The 21,953-nt window shown below is 40.9% G+C and overlaps 1 protein-coding gene across 2 annotated transcripts; it reads left to right on the top strand.

Annotated features, from left to right (window-relative positions):
* Window positions 1–3,767: 3,767 nt before the first annotated feature.
* LOC147364991 (brain ribonuclease) lies at window positions 3,768–5,385 on the top strand. Of its 2 annotated transcripts, none has more exons than XM_086322161.1 (2): window positions 3,768–3,810; window positions 4,597–5,385. In XM_086322161.1, exon 2 carries the CDS (start codon window positions 4,622–4,624, stop codon window positions 5,123–5,125), a length of 504 nt encoding a protein of 167 aa, XP_086178287.1. In that variant the 5' UTR covers window positions 3,768–3,810; window positions 4,597–4,621; the 3' UTR covers window positions 5,126–5,385. The 2 variants fall into 2 exon arrangements, with proteins under 2 accessions (XP_086178287.1, XP_086178288.1); XM_086322162.1 differs by having other exon boundaries at window positions 3,768–3,876.
* Window positions 5,386–21,953: the final 16,568 nt, after the last annotated feature.

Below are 21,953 nucleotides of genomic sequence, written 5' to 3'. Positions count from 1 at the left end.
AGTCAGATGATGTGGTCACTCACCTAGAGTCAGACATCCTGGAGTGTGACGTTAAGTGGACCTTAGGAAGCATTACAATGAACAAAGCTTGTGGAAGTGATGGAATTCCAGCTGAGCCATTTCAAATCCTAAAAGATGATACTGTTAAAGTGCTGCACTCAATATGCCAGCAAATATGGAAAAGTCAGCAGTGGGCACAGGACTGGAAAACGTCACTTTTCATTCCAATCCCAAAGAAAGGCAATGTTAAAGAATGTTCAAACTACTGTATAATTGCACTCATTTCACATGCTAACAAGGTAATGCTCAAAATCCTTCAAGCTAACCTTCAGTGGTATGTGAACTGAGAACTTCTAGATACACTAGCTGGATTTAGAAAATGTAGAGGAACCAGAGATCAGATTGCCAATATCTGTTGGATCATAGAGAAAGCAAGGGAATTCCAGAAAAAACATCTACTTCTATTTCATCGACTACCCTATAGCCCTTTACTCTGGATCACAGCAACCTGGGGAATATTGTTAAAGAGATGGGAATACCAGACCACCTTACTTGCCTCCTGAGAAACCTGTATGCAGCGCCAGCAGCAACAGTTAGAACTGGACGTGGAACAACAGACTGGTTCAAAATTGGGAAAGGAGTATGTCAAGACTGTTTATTGTCACCCTGCTTATTTAACTTACATGCAGAGTACATCATGCAAAATGTTGGGCTGGATGGAGCTGGAATCAATATTGCTGGGAGAAATATCAACAACCTCAGATGTACAGCTGATACCATTTTAACGGCAGGAAGTGAAGAGGAACTAAAGAGCCTCTTGATGCGGGTGAAAGAGGAAAGTTAAATGGTTGGCTTAAAACTCAGCATTAAAAAAGTGATAATCAAGGCATCTGGTCCCATCATTTTGTGGCAAATAGATAGAGAAACAATGGAAACAGTGGCAGACTTTATTTTCTTGGGCTCCAAAATCACTGCAGACAGTGACTGCAGCCATGAAATTAAGATGCTTGCTGCTTGGAAGGAAAGCTATGACAAACCTACACAGCACGTTAAAAAGCAGAGATATCACTTTGGTGACAAAGGTGTGTGTAGTCAATGCTACAGTTTTTCCAGTAGTCATATATGAAAGTGAGAGTTGGACCATAAAGAAGGCTGAGCACTGAAGAACTGATGCTTTCAAATTGTAGTGCTGGAGAAGCCTCTTGAGAGTCCCTTGGACTACAGGGAGATCAAAATAGTCAATGCTAAAAGAAATCAACTCTGAATATTCATTTGAAGGACTAATGCTCAAGCTGAAAATCCAACACTTTGGCCACCTAATGTGAAGAGCTGACCCATTGAAAAAGACCCTGAAGCTGGGAAAGATTGAGGGCAGGATGAGAAGGCACTGCAGAGGATGAGATGGTTAGACAGCATCACTTACCCAATGGACATGAATTTTTGAGAACTCCAGGAGATAGTGAAGGACAGAGGAATCTGGTGTGCTGCAGTCCATGGGGTTGCAGAGTCGGACACAACTTAGCGACTGAACAACAACAAATTTCTTCTCTAAAGGGGATTTTGCATTTTGTCCTATCTCAAGTTCCTCTCCTCCACTCTGGCTTATGTAAGGAGGGGTCACTATAGATAAGATCAGCCACATACCCTCCTTCAATAGTCCAGGAGCATAGCAGTGGCCAGAACTGGGTGAGCTCACACAGAGGCTTTCTTTTTCTCTTCTGTGTTCAAGTACTCTTTTCTTTTTCTCCATATCTGTGTACCCTTCCAGCTGGGGGCCACTGGACACCTCTCCTTGCTCTCCCCGCAGAGGTACTGGTGAGAGATGTGGAATTTTGGCCAAATCAATAAGATTGGTACTGTGCAGGGCCCTGTGGGGCTGCTGGCACAAGGCCTTTGCAACCTCCACTGCTTTGATTATAGGAAACAGCCTTCTTTCAACCTCCATGACCTTCCCTGAGTTCCAATGGGCAGATTCAAGCAGTTGTTAATTAGAGAAGGGAGGGGATGAGAGACCAGGGAGACACTAACAGTCAAGAGCAGCCTTGGGGCAAGGTTCTCTTTTCCCATCAATGGATACACACAGCAATATCTTTAAGCTATTCTCCAGATTCTGAAACCCCCTCGAGGTGAGATAAGTTAACAAATGATGGTATATTTGCTGTCCACAAGCATGTAGACCCCAGAGCACTTAGTTGGTCCTGAAGGTTGATGATGTTGACTCCTAATTACCTCACTCATCAACCCATCGGAAGAATGTCCATGAGCTGATCATGACCTCTTTTACTATAAAACATGTCACTATCTTCCCCTAGTTGGTACATTCGGTTTTGAGGGCTTAAACCTGCTATGTCCCTCTTTGCCTGGCAAAACAATAAAGCCATCCTTTTCTACTTCACCCAAACTCTGTCTCTGAGGTTTGATTTGGCACTAATGTACAGAGAAGCTGAGCTTTCCTCATCAGATAAGAATGGACACATACTCTACTTCAACTGTCCAGGTGTGTTGAAGTTGTCAGAACTGGGTGAGGTCATACAGAGGCTTCTTTCTTCTCCATGTTCAGGTGGAATCAAGACTGCCAGGAGAAATATCAGAAAGCAAAGAAGAACTAAAGAGCCTCTTGATGAAGGGGGAAGAGGAGAGTGAAAAAGCTGGCTTAAAATTCAATATTCAACAAACTAAGATCATGGCATCCAGTCCCATCACTTCATGGCAAATAGATGGGGAAAAAGTGGAAACAGTGACAGACTTTATTTTCTTGGGCTCTAAAATCACTGCAGATGGTGACTGCAGCCATGAAATTAAAAGATGCTTGATCCTTGGGAAAAAGCTATGACAAACCTAGACAGCATATTAAAAAGCAGAGATGTTACTTTGCCCACAAAGGTCCATATAGTCAAAGCTATGGTTTTTCCAGTAGTCATGTATGGATGTGAGGGTTGGACCATAAAGAAGGCAGAGTGTCAAAGAATTGATGCTTTTGAACTGTGATTTTGGAGGAGGCTCTTGAGAGTCCCTTGGACTGCAAGGAGATCAAACCAGTCAATCCTAAAGGAAATCAGTCCTGAATGTTCATAGGAAGGACTGATGCTGAAGCTGAAACTCCAATATGTTGGCCACCTGATGTGAAGAGCCGATTCATTGGAAAAGACCCTGAATCTAGGAAAGATTGAAGGCAGGAGGAGAAAGGGACAACAGAGGATGAGATGGTTGGATGGCATCGCCGACTCAACAGACATGAGTTTGAGCAAAACTCTAGGAGATGGTGAAGACAGGAAAACTTGGTATGCTGCAGTCCACGGAGTTGCAAAGAGTTAGACACTACTGAGTGACTGAACAATACACTCTTCTCCAGATCTGGGAACTCTTCCAGCTAAGGGCACTCCCCACTCCATGCAGCCTTCCACCCCAGAGGTGCTGGTGGGAGATGTGGAATTTTGTCCAAAGCATCTGTTCCCATGATCATATGTTTTGTGTCTTTAGCTAACCTCAAAGTGCTATTTAATGCAGAGCAAGGACTTGATTGGGGTTTGAATATCAGTGCTATAGTGGTTTTCTCTGCTGCTTATATTAATAGAAAGAAAAGTTCTTATTGGCAAAGGCGTACTCTCCCCAGTAGCACCCAAAGAGGGCGCCCTGGGCAATTCCCCACCCATTCCTAACATGACCTTGTTTTCTTATGGACCAAGATGCTCCACCCACCCTGCTGTTCTTGGAAGCCAAGCCCCTCTTCATCTGTATAAGTTCCACATCCCTGGGATAGACTGATTGCAGAAACTGCCTTCTTTCTCAGAGACCAAACTAGAGACCCAGGTAAGCAGCCCAAGAAGTGGTCTCAGGAGCTGCTTCTGCTTGAGGGTTTGAGAAGGGAGAACCAGGGTGAGTGAGACTAGCCTGAGAATTGGGCTGGGCAGACAGGGGCAGGGAGCAGAGCTGGGGTCAGGAATGGAGCACGCAGGCTGCAGAGAGCGCTTGGGGCTGGAGAAAGAGAAGCCTTCAGGTTGGGGGAGGCTCAAGTCTCTCTTAGGAGCCCAGTGGCATCCTTTATGGTGTGTTGTCAGACACAGGACAGGAACTGAGTTTCCCTTGTGCTGTAGGACAACAGGGCTCTGTCAACCGTGATCCTGGATGAATGCTGGTGGTTGTCTCAGGGAAGCCCGCAGTCCGTGGTGTCACAAAGAGTCAGATATGACTGAGCAATTGAACAACAACAATAATCTCAAGGATACAATGTGTCTTACTCAAAATCTGGCTTATTTATTTAATGATTTATTCAAAAGGAATATCTAACTTACCACGTGAATGCTGGGTTTATTTTTCAAATATATTTCATATCAAAAGATTTTCTGTATTCAAAGACAAGACTGCTAGGATTTTAGGTCACTTCTGGGGTCACCACCCAGAGGGGAGGATGACCCCTCTGTAGGGAGTGGGAGTCAAATGTTTGTGGGAAGAGTATATGTGAGTGTCTCCTTACTTAGAAAAACTCTTAGGACAAACATCTTTCTGGTTAACTGTAAGCCAGGGAGGCTACAGGTGGGAGCTGGGGTTCTCTTTCGAGGGCGATGCTTTTCCTTCTCTGCCCTTTTTCCCTGGCAGGTTTCTCCAGGGGAGTGCGGTCATCATGGCTCTGAAGTCCCTGGTCCTGTTGTCACTGCTGGTCCTGGTGCTGCTGCTGGTGCAGGTCCAGCCTTCCCTGGGCAAGGAATCTGCGGCCGCCAAATTCCGGAGGCAGCACATGGACTCTGGCAGCTCCTCCAGCAGCAACCCCAACTACTGCAATCAGATGATGAAGCGCCGGAGGATGACACATGGACGATGCAAGCCAGTGAACACCTTTGTGCACGAGTCTCTGGATGATGTCAAGGCCGTGTGCTCCCAGAAAAACATCACCTGCAAGAATGGGCATCCCAACTGCTACCAGAGCAAATCTACCATGAGCATCACAGACTGCCGCGAGACAGGCAGCTCTAAGTACCCCAACTGTGCCTACAAGACTAGCCAGAAGCAGAAATACATCACTGTGGCTTGTGAGGGAAACCCATACGTGCCAGTCCACTTTGATGGGGCGGTGCTCTTACCTGCCACACCCGTACCCTCACTGCCACCTCCACACAGGCTTCTCTGACTTGAGGGCAATAACTCAAGTTAGGTTTCTTATTCAACACACACACACACACACACACACACACACACACACGTATAACCACATGATTCCCTGACCTGAGGGCAATAACTCAAGCAAGTTAGGGCTCCTATCCAACCCACATGTGTGCCCCTGGCCTGAGTCTTGCCCCTGTGTGTTTTGGGGGGTGAGAAGAGGGTTGTGAGATGGGACCCATATTAACCAAATTGCTGCTTCTTTCAATAAAACACTCTTGCAAACCACCTGAATTCCCCATTTGGGTCCTGTTTGTGTGATTGCTCTCTTGCCAGGGGTGAGAAGTGTGAATAAGGTCATTTGTGCTGAGAGGCGAATGGAATCCTTAAATGCCACCTCTTCTAACTTTTGGTTTTCACTGCTCTAAGATAATTCCTCTCCTTGTAGGTTTCTTAATGTCCAATATAGTTTTAAATTGTGGGTGATTTTAGCTAGAAAAGATCTATAGTCTGGGACACTGTTATGCTTGGTGAGCTGACAGAGGGTGAAACTCACATACAAAAATCTCTGACATAGAAGGAAAGACTATACTTCCCAGGGGGAGACCCTGTTCCATCTTGGGATGGGGGGAAGTGAGTGTATGAAATTATGACCCCAAATTTCCATTTTCTTTTTTTTGACAGAGCCACTGCTAAGTCAAAAAGGTGGTCCTCTGTTACTTGCAAAGTTAGAACCCTCCATTTAGGAGCTAGAAAGGACTTCAGAGATCATCTAATAGGGGAAAGATAAGTAGATTTCAGCTTGTGGACCAACTCTAAGTGGAAATGCCTGCCTAGAATGTTGTAGAAAAATGCGTAAACAGTGATGTGATAGAGCAGTGGTCTCTACCGAAGGCTCGAGGGAGGTGAGGGTATATGTGCCACCCGTTGGCCATCCCTGACTGAATGAAACCCCTACCTTTTATAGGAGGACACCCTGAGTCTTAGAGAGGTTAAGGGATCTTAACCTACTAGTGGCTACTAATTAGTGTCCGACTGAGACCAGACCCTGGGTGTCCTGACCTCCCTGTCATTGCTCTTTCTGCTACTGGAGTCTCCTCAAGGAGGAAATCCCCTAGTCCCCCTCCTTCACTGAGAACTGTGGGGGCATGGCTTTCTCTGCCTGAGCTTCTGGTGGCTCCCACAAGTTGCCAGTGCATTTGGCGATGAGACTGCTTCTGACTACCCTTGCTTACATCACTGAAAAGACTAGATTTGGCTTCTGTCAGCGTATAAGCATTTCATATGATCCTCTGTGTACACTTGTATCTGGCTCTAGACAAGGTCATAGAACTAGAGAAAGATCCTACTTCCAACCAGTTTGACCAGTTCTGTCTTTGTGTGTTGTTGTTTAGTCGCTAAATTGTGTCTGACTCTTTGTGTCCCCATGGACTGTAACCCACCAAGCTTTTCTGCCGTGGGATTTCCCAGTCAAGAATACTTGAGTGGGTCGCCATTTCCTTTTCCATGGAAATCTTCCAGTTCCAGAGATTGAACCTGTGTCTCCTGCATTACAGGCCGACTCTACTGCTGAGCCACCCTAGGAAGCCTGTCATTGCATTACTACCGAACATGCACACACATACACACACACACATGTACTCCTGCAATTCCTTCAGTTAGCCAAAATAATGGGAGATACTTTAAAAAATCAGCTTTCCTTATTACGTTTCTTTACAAGCTGCTGTCTGTGAAATCCCCCAAACCACAGGCAGTTACCACATAACAGTTGTCATAAGAGCAGGGAACAAGTTAACTTTGTACATTGTATCCTCACTTAAGAAAAGTTGTCAAACTGCATTTAAAGACCTAAATATAAGGATGCCTAACACTATTGCATAGGTCCTTGGGAGCTCTGATGAAATGTCTCTTTATAATCGCTGTTATAGGCTGAATTGTGTTCCCCCCAGATTTATATGTTCAAGCCCTGACTTGTCAGAAATGTCTGACTCTGACTCTTTGCGACCCCATGTTGTGTCTGACTCTTTGTGACCCCATGGGCTGTATCCACCAGGCTCTTCTGTCCATGGGATTCTCCAGGCAAGAATACCGAAGTCAGTGGACCCTAATCCAATGTGACTGGTGTCCTTATAAAAAGAGGAAATTTGAACCCAGAGAGACTACACCAGGTGCCAGACTGCTGTGGCAAGTCATTGTCCCAGTCGGAAAGACAGGAAGTTGAGAGCTGGCTAGAAAGTGAACTATTTGAGGATGTCTTTTTCAGGAAGCTAAAAAAACTTTTCTTTAAGCTTGTAATCATCCAAAGAGGATATGGACCTATTTTATGATGTATTAGGAATTTTTAGAGCCCCTTTTATATGTGTGTTTATATAAACCACACTGAGAGCTAAGACTAATCACTCTTTGTTAAATATTTCAGTTTTCTTGGTTGTTTTTTCCACTCAAAGATACTAGTGACCAGGTTTTTTTTCACTTTTCTATAGCTGGTGATTTGCAAGGTGCCAAAATAGAGTTTGGTAGATTCTATAAATGAATGTGAGTAAATATAATATCTTATCTTAGTAAATGAGGTGTTGTTTATTTGCAAAGGTAAGTAATTTGCACAGGTAGTAAATGACTGTACTGAAATTGTTTTTCTTTAATTTTTATTTTGAAATAATTTTAGAGGTACTGAACAGTTGCAAAAATGATACAAAGAATTCCTGTATATCATTTGTCTATATTCTCTAAACTATAATTTTTTTCCTATTTGTTTTATTAGTCATATATTTATATACAGCTATATAATTTTTTTTTCTGAATGTTTGAGAGTATATGATAGGCATGTTGCCCCTTTCCTAAGTACTTCACTATACACTTCCTAAAAATAAGATCATTCTTTTTACAAGGGATTAAGAAGTATACTTATCAAAATCAGGAAATTTGAATTGAAACTCTACTATTATCTAATACTCAGACTATTCAAATTTCATCAATTGCCACCCTAGCATATTCTACAACAAAGGAAAAAAGTTTTTTTCTTTCAGGATCCCATCTAGGCTCATACCATGGATCTAGTCAGGTCTGTGTAGTCTCTTTTAATACGTGTTTCCTTTAATTCAGTCTTTGCCTTTCATGATTGTGATGTTTTGAGGCATATGTGCTGACTACTTTACAAAACATCTTTAAGTTTGGACTTGTCTAATTTTTTCCTTCATGATTAGATTTTGGTTATGCTTTCAGTGTCTTTTTGTTTTTTGTTTTTTTGGAAATCCACTTGTGTCAGGCCTTGTACTAGAATGTGAGGATCTAAAGATGCAAGCAACATCTTTTTTGGCCTTCATGACAATGTTGCGCTATTTCATACCCCTCAGATTGGCAGAAATGCAAGAGCATGATACTCTCATGTTTTGCCAAAGACAGGACATTGGGACATCAAAACACACATACCATAGTTTCTGGTGAGAGAGTCAAATTATACAATCAATGTTTCAGTTACATCTGTGTAACAAATTACCCCCAAACTTGGTGGCACAAGACAATCATTTCTTATGCTCCCAGTGATCCAAGAGTTCAGATACAGAGCGGGCAGCTTGTCTCTGTTCCAGTGTCTGAGGCTGCAGCTGGAAGACTCTGAGGTTCAGAGCTGGAATCATCTGAAGGCTCATTCACCCACATGTGTTTGAATGGGTCATGTTGCCTGATGCCTTAGCTGGACCTGCTGGCTAGAACACTTATACGAGGCCTCCATATGGTATCATCTTACTCACAACCTGATGATTGGGTCCAAGTGTGGGTGTCCCACAATACAGAGGGAAAACTAGGCAGAAGTTGTCTCATCATGTCTATCATATACTCTCAAACATTCAGAAAAAAACTATATAGCTATCTGTAAATATATGACTAATAAAACAAATAGGAAAAAATTATAGTTTAGAGAATATAGACAAATGATATACAGGAATTCTTTGTATCATTTTTAAACTGTTCAGTACCTCTAGAATTATTTCAAAATAAAAATTAAAGAAAAACAATTTCAGTACAGTCATTTACTACCTGTGCAAATTACTTACCTTTGCAAATAAACAACACCTCATTTACTAAGATATTTATTTTATCCATGACATTGCCTTTTATTTATTTATTTTTCAACATTTTATTTTGTATTGGGGTATAGCTGATAAACAACGTTGTGATATTTCAGGCAAAGGGACTCAGCCATACATATACACATACGCATTCTACCCCAACACTTACCATCCAGGCTGCCACATAACATTGAGCAGGGTTCCATGTGCTATACAGTAGGTCCTTGTTGGTTATTCATTTTAAATATAGCAGTGTGTTCATAACCTGTCCAAACTTCCTAAATATCCTTTCCCCTCAGCAAACATAAGTTCATTCTCTAAGTCTGTGAGTCTCTTTTTGTTTTGTAAGTAAATTCATTTGTATCATTTCTTTTCAGATCTCACATATAAGGGATGTCATATAATATAATATTTTTCTGTCTGACTTCACTCAGTATGACAGTCTCTAGGTCCATCCATGTTGCTGCAAATGGCATTATTTCATTATATTTTTAATGACTAATATTCCATTGTATATATGTATGTACCACATCTTCTTTATCCATTAGTCATCGATGAGTATTTATTAATAAGTTGCTTCCATGTCTTGGTTATTGCAAACAGTGCTGAAATGAACATTGGGGTGCATGTATACTTTTGGATCAATTTTTTCTCTGAATAAATGCTCCACAGTGGAATTGCAGGATCACATGGTAGCTCTATTTTTAGTTTTATTTATTTATTTTTGACTTCACTGTGTCTTTGCTGCTGCGTGTGAGCTTTCTCTAGTTGTGGGAAGTGGGGGCTACTTCTAGTGGTGTGAGAGCTTCTCACTGCAGCTGCTTCTCTTGTTGCAGAGCATGGGCTCTAGGGCCCACCAGTTGCAGTAGCAGCTGCTGGTGGGCTCAGTATTTGTGGCCCAGTGGCTTAGTTGCCCCAAAGCATGTGGAATCTTGCTGAACGAGGGATGGAGCCCATGTCCCCTGCATTGGCTGGTGGATTCTCAACCACTGGACCATCAAGGAAGCCCATGGCCTGGCTTTGGAAGTCATACAGAATTATTTTCACCCGATTCTATTCACTAGAAGGGGTTTTCTAAGACTAACCCATACTCAAGGAAAGGGAAGATTTTGATAGAGAAGAGTCAATATATAGAATGGGATATGTTGATATGGACATCTTTGAAAAATACAATCTGTTACAATCAAGTTGTGCTCAAAGAAGAACAAAGAACAAAATGGCAACCCACTCCAGTGTTCTTGCCTGGAGAATCCCATGGACAGAGGAGCTGGTGGCCTTCAGTCTGTGGGGTTGCAAAGAGTTGGATACAACTTAGAGACTAAACAACAACATCAGAGGGTTAAGTAGCAACCCACTACAGTTGCTCACTGACAGGGCACCCTGTGGGGAACTGAGGATGATAAACAAGATAAGGCACTCTGTGATCTGAATAAACAGCCCTTTGGATGGTTACATGTGTATCTCAGGAATAATTTAATGACTCCAGATTCTTGCAGTTTTCCATGCATAAAAATCACTAACTTGAGATGTCTGTTCTTTGTGATTAGCCATAATTTTTTTTAACCAAGATGTATGCTTGACTGTCTGTATTCCCTAGCTATAAAAATCATGTATAAATTGGCTCCTCCCCTACCTCTTTGGAGCAGTTACTCAGAGCTAACTGAGTAGCTGTCTCCCAGGCTCTAGTACTCAGTAAAATCATGAATACAACTTAAACTCACAATTCTTATGCTGCTTTTTTTTTTTTTTCTTTCAGTTGACAAGTTTGGAGAAAATATGGCAAAATTTAGTAAAAGTAATAGATCTTGATAAAAATTTTCCCACATGTGTGCATAGAGATGTACAAAGATATCATTGCAAAACTGCTTGTTAGAGTGGAAATTTGGGAACGTTCCTAATATCCATGAACAAACTATTGATAAATAAATAATGGTTTGTTAATACAAAGAAACAATACATCAGGAAAAATAAAAGAACAAGAAAGATACATTTTTATATATATGAATGATGAGTTCCAAGTTTCTTTCTGAGGTTTAGTTTTATTGTTTCTGTGGAGCTGAAGGCCTGACACTCAAAATGGCCTCCAACCCTTAGCCCTTTGGTCAATTTGGGCATGTTATACTGTTTCTTCTTTGTCCAGTTGCTAGATCAGACTGTTTCTTGTGACTTCTTTCCTCTTCACATCAGTCATAAGGACCTCTATACATTTCCTGAACAATTCATAAGCGTCTGTGTCTTCAGAAGGGAAAATAATCCAAAATTTGAAAATGGACAAAAGAGATTTCTGTTCAGTTCGGTCGCTGAGTCATGTCCGACTCTTTGAGACCCCATGAACTGCAGCACGCTGGTCTCCCTATCCATCACCAACTGCCAGAGTCCACCCAAACCCATGTCCATTGAGTTGGTGATGCCATCCAATCATCTCATCCTCTGTCATCCCTTTCTCCTCCTGCCCTCTATCTTTCCCAGCATCAGGGTCCTTTCAAATGAGTCAGCTCTTTGCATCATGTGGCCAAAATATTGGAGTTTCAGCTTCAATATCAGTCCTTTCAATGAACACCCAGAACTGATCTTCTTTAGGATGGACTGGTTGGATCTCCTTGCAGTCCAAGGGACTCTCAAGAGTCTTCTCCAACACCACAGTTCAAAACCGTCAATTCTTCAGCACTCAGCTTTCTTATAGTCCAACTTTCACATCCATACATGACCACTGGAAAAAACCATAGCCTTGACTAGATGGACCTTTGTTGACAAAGTAATGTCTCTGCTTTTCAATATGCTGTCTAGGTTGGTCATAATTTTCCTTCCAAGGAGTAAGTGTCTTTTAAGTTCATGGCTGCAATCACCATCTGCAGTGATTTTGGAGTCCAGAAAAATAAAGTCAGCCACTGTTTCCCCATCTATTTGCCATGAAGTGATGGGACTGGATGCCATGATCTTAGTTGTCTGAATGTTGAGCTTTCAGCCACCTTTTTCACTCTCCTCTTTCACTTTCATCAAGAGGCTCTTTAGTTGGTTTTCACTTTCTGCCAAAGGGTGGTGTCATCCGCATATCTGAGAGTCTTTTCATTTAGTACCAGGATTTGTCTAGCAGACCGACTGGGGATGCTGTTCATAGTGTCTGTACACTATGAAGGTGTATACATTTGACTTGCAGAGTAGAAATGTGCTTCTGTAAAACTAATAACATGCATATCTTTCCTGTTCATAGTGATGCAAATGAATTTTGTGCAGCAGAGAATATACATTTCTGTAAACCAAAATCACATTTGAACTGTTTTTAGCATGTTACTAATATCCTCATTAGGAGAAACATTTCCTCATCCTCAAGATGAGCTGAATAAAATGGGATTATTTATGAGTTTATTTGATGACATGGGTTTTTAAAAAAAGTTTTATGATAACCACAGTTTTAACTTTAAAAAATAGCATTCACACTTTTACAAGCATTATTTCTTTTGCCTGGATTTTCCTTTCCAACCTAGTCTGCTTGGTTGCTTACCCATCTTTCTAGACTGTGCTCAAATATCTTCTCTGAAGTTTCCTCTCTGCAGGCACAGAACTCTTCCAGCCCTAATTTGTTCAGATCCTATTAGCACTCACTGGATTCTAATTGTTAAATTATATTGTAGTTATATCAAAGTATAATTGAAGGATAAATTCAGCTAGAAAACATCAGATTTGCTGCCTCGCTCTTCTGCTCTTTGCTCTAGCTCTTCAAAGCAGGATGGTTTTTACTAACCACACGTTTACTTAATAGCTTTCTCTCTTTACTTCTAATTGAGTTAGAATTTCTCTATGAAGTAAATTGACTTCCAGATACTCCTAAGAATGCACACTTCACATATCTGAAATGGAACTTTAGAAGCTTTGATGGTTGTCATAATGTGATAAACCATGATTCTTCAATATTTGTTGGGACGATTTAAGGAGTATAAAATGCAGTAAGTTCACAAAAACGGGAAGAGATAGAAATTTTCTCAGAATACAGAACAAAGGGCAAAGATGGCACAGCAAACCATCTCTCCCTTTTCTCACCATCCTCTCTACGAGCTACTGCTGATGTGAACTAGAGTGCTGTCTTGGAGCAGAAATAAACTTTGTGTGGGAGTATTTATGGAGTTATTATAAATTCGTTGTGTGTAATATCTTATGAAAATATCTATCTTTGAATAATATCCTTGTTCTATATAATGCTGACTCCTAAAATATGGCCTATACAATGTGTATGTGTGTTAGTTGCTGAGTTGCGTCCAACTCTTTGTGACTATAGTCCCCATGGACTATAGCCTGCCAGGCTCCTCTGTCCATGGAATTCTCCAGGCAAGAACACTGGAGTGGGTTGCCATTCCATTCTCCATGGAATCTTCTCTACCCAGGGACCAAACCCGGGTCTCATTATGTTTCTTGCAAGGGCAGGTGGATTCTTTATTGCTAGTGCTACCAAGGAAGCCCTAGGGCTATAGGGGTAATAAAATCTGGATAACAAAATCTGAAATTTTGTCAGAGTATCTCTAAATTCAATATAAATTACTTTGGAATCACCAATTCCAGCTGGTAGAATGAGTTTTGATTTTCATCATAGGGGACTGGAATGCAAAAGTAGTAAGTAAAGAGATACCTGGAGTAACATGTAAGTTTGGCCTTAGAGTACAAAATGAAGCAGGGCAAAGGCTAACAGAGTTTTGCCAAGAGAATGTACTGGTCAGAGCAAACACCCTCTTCTAACAACCCAAGAGACAACTCTACATATGGACATCACCAGGTGGTCAATACTGAAATCAGATTGATTACACTATTTATAGCCAAAGATGGAGAAGCTCTATACAGTTTGCAAAAACAAGACTGATGGTGGCTCAGATCATCAGCTCCTTATTGCAAACTTCATGCTCAAATTGAAGAAAGTAGAGAAAACCACTATGTCATTCATGTATGACCTAAATCAAATCCCTTATGATTATACAATGGACGTGATGAGGAGATTCAAGGGACTAGATTTGGTAGAGAGTGCCTGAAGAACTATGCATGGAGGTTCATACCATTGTACATCAGATGGTGGCTAAAATCATCCTCAAGGAAAAAAAAATGCAAAAAGGTTGTCTGAGGAGGCCTTATAAATAGCTGAGAAAAGAAGAGAAGCAAAAGGCAAAGGAGAAAGGGGAAGATATACCCAACTGAATGCAGAGTTCCAGAGAATAGCAAGTAGAGATAAGAAAGCCTTCTTAGGTGAACAATGCAAAGAAATAGAGGAAACAATAAAATGGGAAAGACTAGAGATCTCTTCAAGAAAATGAGAGATATCAAGGGAATATTTCATGCAAGGATGGGCACAATAAAGGACAGAAATGACAGTTCAGTTCAGCTCAGTCGCTCAGTCATGTCCGACTCTTTGCGACCCCATGAACCACAGCATGCCAGGCCTCCCTGTCCATCACCAACACCCAGAATCCACCCAAACCCATATCCATTGAGTCGGTGATGCCATCCAACCATTTCATCCTCTGTTGTCTCCTTCTCCTCCTGCCCTCAATCTTTCCCAGCATCAGGGTCTTTCCCAATGAGTCAGCTCTTTGCATCAGATGACCAAAGTATTGGAGTTTCAGCTTCAACACCAGTCCTTCCAGTGAACACCCAGGACTGATCTCCTTTAGAATGGACTGGTTGGATCTCTTTGCAGCCCGAGGGACTCTCCAGAGTCTTCTCCAACACCACAGTTCAAAAGCATCAATTCTTCGGCACTCAGCCTTCTTCACAGTCCAACTCTCACATCCATACATGACCACTGGAAAAATCATAGCCTTGACTAGATGGACCTTTGTTGACAAAGTAATGTCTCTGCTTTTCAATATGTTGTCTAGGTTGGTCATGACTTTCCTTCCAAGGAGTAAGCATCTTTTAATTTCATGGCTGCAATCACCATCTGCAGTGATTTTGGAGTCCAGAAAAATAAAGTCAGCCACTGTTTCCCCATCTATTTGCCATGAAGTGATGGGACTGGATGCCATGATCTTAATTTTCTGAATGTTGAGCTTTAAGCCAACCTTTTCACTTTCCTCTTTCACTTTCATCAAGAGGCTCTTTAGTTCTTCTTCACTTTCTGCCATAAGGGTGGTGTCATCTGCATATCTGAGGTTATTGATATTTCTCCCAGCAATCTTGATTCCAGCTTGTACTTCCTCCAGCCCAGCATTGCTCATGATGTACTCTGCATATAAGTTAAATAATGAACTAATAATAATTAGCAATAATTGCCAGAAGTAATAATTGCTGGAAATAATAATTGCCAGAAATAGCAAGGACCTAGCAAAAGCAGAAGATATTAATAAGAGGTGGCAAGAATACACAGAAGAACTATACAAAAAATGTCTTAATGACCCAGATAACCGTGATGGTGTGGTCACTCATTTAGAGCCAGACATCCTGAAGTGTGAAGTCAAGTGGATCCTAGAAAGCATTACTATGAACAAAGCTAGTGGAGGTGATGGAATTCCAGGTGAGCTATTTCAAATTCTAAAAGATGATGCTGTGAAAGTGCTGTGCTCAATATACCAGCAGTGGCCACAGGACTGGAAAAAGTCAGTTTTCATTCCAATTCCAAAGAATGCTAAAATTACCATACAATTGCACTCATTTCACATGCTGGCAAGATTATACTTAAAATTCTTCAAGCTAGGCTTCAGCAGTACATGAACTATGAACTTCCAGATGTACAAGGTCAAATTGCCAACATCCGTCGGATCATAGACAAAGCAAGGGAATTTTTAAAAAATCTACTTCTGCTTCACTGACTATGCTAAAGCCTTTGACTTGCTAATCACAACACACTGGAATATTGTTAAAGAGATGAGAATACCAGACCATCTTACCTGTCCTGAGAAACCTGTATGCAGGCCAAGAAACAACAGTTAGAACTGGACATGGAACAATGGACTGTTTAAAACTGGGAAAGGATTATGTCAAAGCAGTATATTGTTCCTTGCTTGTTTAACTTCTATGAAGAGTACATCAGGCGAAATGCCCAGCTGGATGACTCACAAGCAGGGAATCAATATTGCTGGGACAAATATCAACAACCTCAGATATGCAAATGATACCACTTTAATGGCAGAAAGTGAAGAGCAACTAAAGAGCCTCTTGATGAAGGTGAAAGAGGAGAGTGAAAAAGCTGGCTTAAAACTTAACATTCAGTGATCACGTGTTTGGCACTCCGGCAGAAGTTCTGACAGCTGCTTTGGGATGCGGAACTTGCTGAGCATTGCTGGAGAAAACAGATGGATCTTATCGCAGCTTTGGAGGCAGAAGTTGTAGGTTTGCTAAACTCAACATTCACGTGATTGGCAAATCTGGAAGTCATTTCCCAGTCAGAGCCAAGTTCAAGGTGGCAGAAGAAACAGTGTGGGTAACCAGAAATCTATAAAGAAAAACAAAGAATCTAGAGTTCAGGTTCTTTGGGGGAAAAGTGGAAGAAGAGCCTCAATAATTAACAAAAGACGCCTGTCGGTCTTTAAGAGGGTCCTATGCTTTGCAGAGGATTGGCTTTGGCAGAAATCACACTACATGTGTCTCAGGCCATTTGACATAACACTCTCTCTTTATAGAAGACTGGTATCCTAGCAATAAAACCTATGATCTGAGAAATGGGGTTTACTTTGCCCGCTCAGGTCAGAGTGCTACGTAAATGCAGCACAAATATTAAGAAGTAGAGATTGTAGATTGGTAGACAAAAAATAAAAGAGATCAGCACTTAGTACCTAATTAAACAGCCAGCCAAAGACAGCCAGAAAAAAAAAAAAAACACACCACAACAGTAAAAAAATGAAGGTCATAGCATCTGATCCCATCACTTCATGGCAAATAGAAAGGGAGAAAATGGAAACAGTGACAGATTTCATTTTCTTGGGCTCCCAAATCACTGTGGATGGTGCGTGCAGCCACAAAATTAGAAGACGCTTGCTCCTTAGGAAAAAAGCTATGACAAACCTAAACAGCATACTAGAAAGCAGAGACATCATCTTGCTAACAAAAGTCCAGTAGTCATGTATGGATGTGTGAGTTGGACCACAGAGAAAGCTGAGTGCTAAAGAATTGATGCTTTCAAATTGTGGTGTTGGGGAAGACTCTTGAGAGTCCCTTGGACTGCAAGGAGATCAAACCAGTCAATCGTAAAGGAAACCAACCCTAAATATTCATTGGAAGGACTGATGCTGAAGCTGAAACTCCAATACTTTGGCCACTGTGAAGAGCTGACTCATTGGAAAAGACCCTGATGCTGGGAAACATTGAAGACAGGAGGAGAAGTGGAAGACAGAGGATGAAATGGATGGCATCACAGACTGAATGGACATGAGTTTGAGCAAACTCGGGGAGATAGTGAAGGATGGGGAAACCTGGCGTGCTGCAGTTCCTCAGGTTGCAAAGAATTGGACAGGACTTAGAGAGTGAACAACAGCAACAATGGTATTTTTGATAGTTATGTACATATGTGTGGTATTTGTACCACAACCACTAGACCGATGACTGTAAACTTCTCTGAGAATTTGATGAAAGCCATTTGACTTGCTGTCCCCATATGGAAACATATCAAGACTTTATAATTTCAGTGGGCTTATAGACTTCTTGAAGTCCTCAGGTTAGAAGAAACTGTTTTAGGGAACATGACTTCCTGCAGGAGACTGGCTTTTTCATTCTTCAATCATGATTGCTTAGCACAGCATTTATCACATAGTAGACATTCTATAAAGCTGTTGGATAAGTGAAAGCATGAATGAGTGAGTGAAGATGAGAAACATTTAAACTATGCAAAGTAGCATATGTGAAAGTGTAGGTGGCAACTCTTTGGGATGCCATGGACTGTATAGCCTGCCGGGTTCCTCTATCCATGGAATTCTACAGGCAAGAATACTGAAGTGGGTAGCCATTCCCTTCTCCAGGGGATCTTCCCTACCCAAGGACTGACCATGGGTCTCCGGCATTGCAGGCAGATTCTTTATCATCTGAACCACTAGGGAAACTCACAAGGTAACATACGCTAAGTCCCAAGTGTATGTACAAATGAGTTAGGAGGAAGGGATCATCATGAATAGAAGGCTAGCAGCTTCTCAGTGGCCATGGGACTGAACTGGGATGTAAACAAAGGGCAGATAGTCACCAAGTGGCAATAAGTAAGAAAGAAGTTTCAGTGACTGAAATGTGTACGACATATTCCTGGAACTGTAAGTGACTATTATTAAGAGAACAAGTAAAGTGAAATTTTAGGAGATGAGCCTAGCGAGGTGGGGAGGGTAGATTATGAAGATAGTGGGCTTGAAACTGAGCAGAATCCTACAGGACCCTCCAGGTACAAAAGTCTTTCCGTTTCTTGTTTGTAGGTCTTCCCCTTTTCCAAAGAGCTGATGCAGACAGTTAGTAATTAGAGAAGTAGGGAAATGCAGAAATGAAGGAAAAGTGGTCAGGAAACAAAAATAGTGCAGAGACAAAGCAGAGTCCTAGTTCCTCTTCAAGGGGTATAAGAACAATATATTTTTGAGTTCTTTTACAGGAAATAAGGCCCCCACCCAGGTGGAGGATGGTAACTTCAAGTGAACACAAGAGTCCTGGGTTATCATCGTATTGTCTCACCACCAACTAATCAGAAGAAAGTCATACACTGTGCAGCCCTCACCCCAAATTTTGCCTTTAAAAACTCTTCCCTGAAAACCATTAGTGATTTCAGGACTTTTGAGAATAAACCACCTGTTCTCTTTGGTTGGCTCTACAATGAACCTTTTTCTGCTCCAAACTATGATGTTTGGGCACAGTTGGCATCACAGTGCATCATGCATACTAACTTGGTTTTGACAAAGTGCTGCATAAAAATAGTTAATGTTTCCCGTAGGATAGATATTTTGTATGCATAGCAGCTCTCTGAATCTAGATGTTATGATCATGCTGGAGATTGTGAGGATCACAAACTTTGCAGATAGAGTTTATCCATTCGGGTATTTTTGGTTGCAAGCAACACAAAACAATTTGAGGGGGGAAATTTTAAGTGGCAGTGAAACAACCAAGATTGGGATTCAAACTCACTGTCTTTTAATTGAGATCACACACCTGATCTCAAGACTTACTGAAGCTCAGGTTCTCTATGCCTCAGGGCAGAAAGAATTCAGTGAGAGACAAAGTGATAGGTAAGAAACTGAAAGTGAAAGTGAAGCCGCTCAGTCGTGTCTGACTCTTTTCGACCCCATGGACTGCAGCCCACCAGGCTCCTCCATCCATGGGGTTTTGCAGGCAAGAGTACTGGAGTAGAGTGCCATTGCCTTCTCCACAAAAGCATTCTACGTCCCTCTTTATTTAATAAAGTTGCAGATAGGCACTTCTTGTCCAATGAGTCGGACCTACTCTTAGGTGTGAATCTGAACATATATGGAAAAATGAGCAGCCAAGTTTACAGTACTTACCACACTTATTTTGATATCTATTTAGAGATAAAAGCCAAGATAATGTCTGGTTTTCTTTCTTAAAAAATGCAATGTCTCTGCAACATGCACATTACAGAGCACATCTGCAATACTTCAAGTGACTTGGCCTTATATAAGATCAGTAGTCTGTCTTTTTATTTCAGTTATTAAATAGTGGTCTTATGATTCTTTGAGACCAGGAAAGCAGTTCAACAGATCAAAATTTCACTAAATGAAACAAAAAGTTCCTAATGGTAAAGTTCCAAGTTCAGTCTGTTTGAAAATCTGAGGTGATCAATGGCTGCATTTATGAATAATTCTCCATATTAAAAATAGCTTCATGATGTTTGAGAGAACATTATCAAGAAATTTAAGACATTTACTAAATACTCTTAAACAATACTTTGGCACCTATATATGTGCACAAGTAGTCCTAAGACAGTAGTAAAGAGTCTATCATTTGACCAAAATTGTAATCTGAAGGGGAGGATATTGCAAGCCATTTTCTACCAAAGTTTCTCACTCTGTTTTGAATGACAAAATTAAGGCCCACAAGTCACTAATAGGACAAGTATAGTGGTTTGCATCTTCAACACCTGGGTGAAAATCTCTTAAATTCATGACAGAGGGATAATAGTGTTTCTTCTAAGACCAAATATTTTAAATGGTGCATCCACTACGTTTTTCAGTTAATTCTGTTAGGAGGTATAATAGGGAAAAGGAGTCCAAAATGGCGGTGGCTAAAAGACAAGGAAGGGAAAAGTCCGCGAAAATAGAACAAAGGAAGCTCAAAGGAAGGTCCGAGGACCAGAATGAAGACTTCAGGTAGAACACACAGCACTTCTGGCTAAGCCCAATTTGCATAGGGCAGGCCCAGGTGGAGGAAAAAATATATATAAAAGGAGGAGCCAAAGCGCTTTCTCGCTCTCTTTCTCTCCCGCGTGTGTGTGCTCTTTGTCTCTCTCTCTCCCTCCCCCACATGCTTTTCCACTCTCTTCTCTTTGAGTCTTTGGGTTGGCATGCCCCCATGCTTCAAGGATGGATTCTCCTGCTATCTTCTAAATAAAGTAGAGCTGTAACACTGATTTGCCTAAGGGCTATAACACAGTTTTTCCAAGACCTCAGAGCTGTGACGTGCTGAGGACTTCCAAATCTTTGTTGTGATGAGACAAAGAACCGAGGAACATACACTCGCGTGACAATTCTGATTAAGCTGGAAGTCTCATGCTTGAGGTAGGGGAAAGACAGAGACTGGCTTTAGATGTCCTGTTGTAATTTGCCTTCCAAAGGTAAATCCTGAAGAAGAGAGAACCCAGTGCTATAAAGTCATGGGAGCATCTGAGATTTCAGGAGAATCCATTGGGTAAATGTCAGTTAAGAATTATCATGTTCTTCCTTCCTTTCAATCTGCCAAATTCTGACAGCTAAAGAAAATTCTGATCTTAGTACTTTCTTTCTCTACTCATGGTCAAATAAATTATTGTTCATTAGGGGTACCCCTTTGGGAAAACCCAATGCATCCAGATTTGTAAGACAAAACTTCGTATTGATTGGAAGTTGCCATAGAATTTCTTTAGTTAACTTTTTCAGTGTTTTCAACATGATTGGGTTTTTAAAAAAGATTTACATACAACTTTCCTAAAATTCATGAACTTGTACAAAATGTGTGTATACCTGAATATATTTCAAAAAAAAAAAAAAGCAACAATGAAAGTATATGAACAAATAGTTTAAAAATGTATATCTTAGTCAAAATAAAACTGACCTGAATGAGTAAAGAAAATCAAATAAATAAAAAAGTAAGTTTAATTTTCACTCCTCTCCTCCCCCACAACTGAGGCATCTACTAAAACACCTAAAAGAAAAGTATCTGATCTAAGAAGGAATCAGTACTCAATATTACAAATTTAGGTACTGAACAATAGGTTAGAGGGAAAAAATTGCACATTTTACGAAGAGGATCTTCAGACACCTCAAAGCAATCAATTCATTTGTACATGAAAAATCTGAGCTCAGAGAGGTACAAAAACTTGCTCAGTCACAACACTAATTAGTAACAGAACCTGATCATCTCTTCCCAATTTCATGATTGTTTTGCCAGCTATCAATACTAGTCTTGAGAAAAATACACAAAAAAATAGGTATTTTTCCAAGATAAGCATTCTTATATTAATTTTACATAAAATACATCACATTATTCAAATCAGTAAATAAATTCATGCTATATACCAAAACGGAAAATAGGTTAACAATCTCTTCTTCATATTTTGATCAAGTATTTTCTTCAAACGTCTCAGAATAAGATTTAGTGCATCAAATCCAGCAGCATATCATCTCAGTCTTCATCAGT

The sequence above is a fragment of the Bos grunniens genome, chromosome 10 (genome assembly GCF_055505025.1).
Source record: "Bos grunniens cultivar Pamir isolate PY7600 chromosome 10, Bosgru_T2T1.0, whole genome shotgun sequence".
Taxonomy (NCBI): domain Eukaryota; kingdom Metazoa; phylum Chordata; class Mammalia; order Artiodactyla; family Bovidae; genus Bos; species Bos grunniens.
This window is presented reverse-complemented; position numbering and strand designations above follow the sequence as displayed.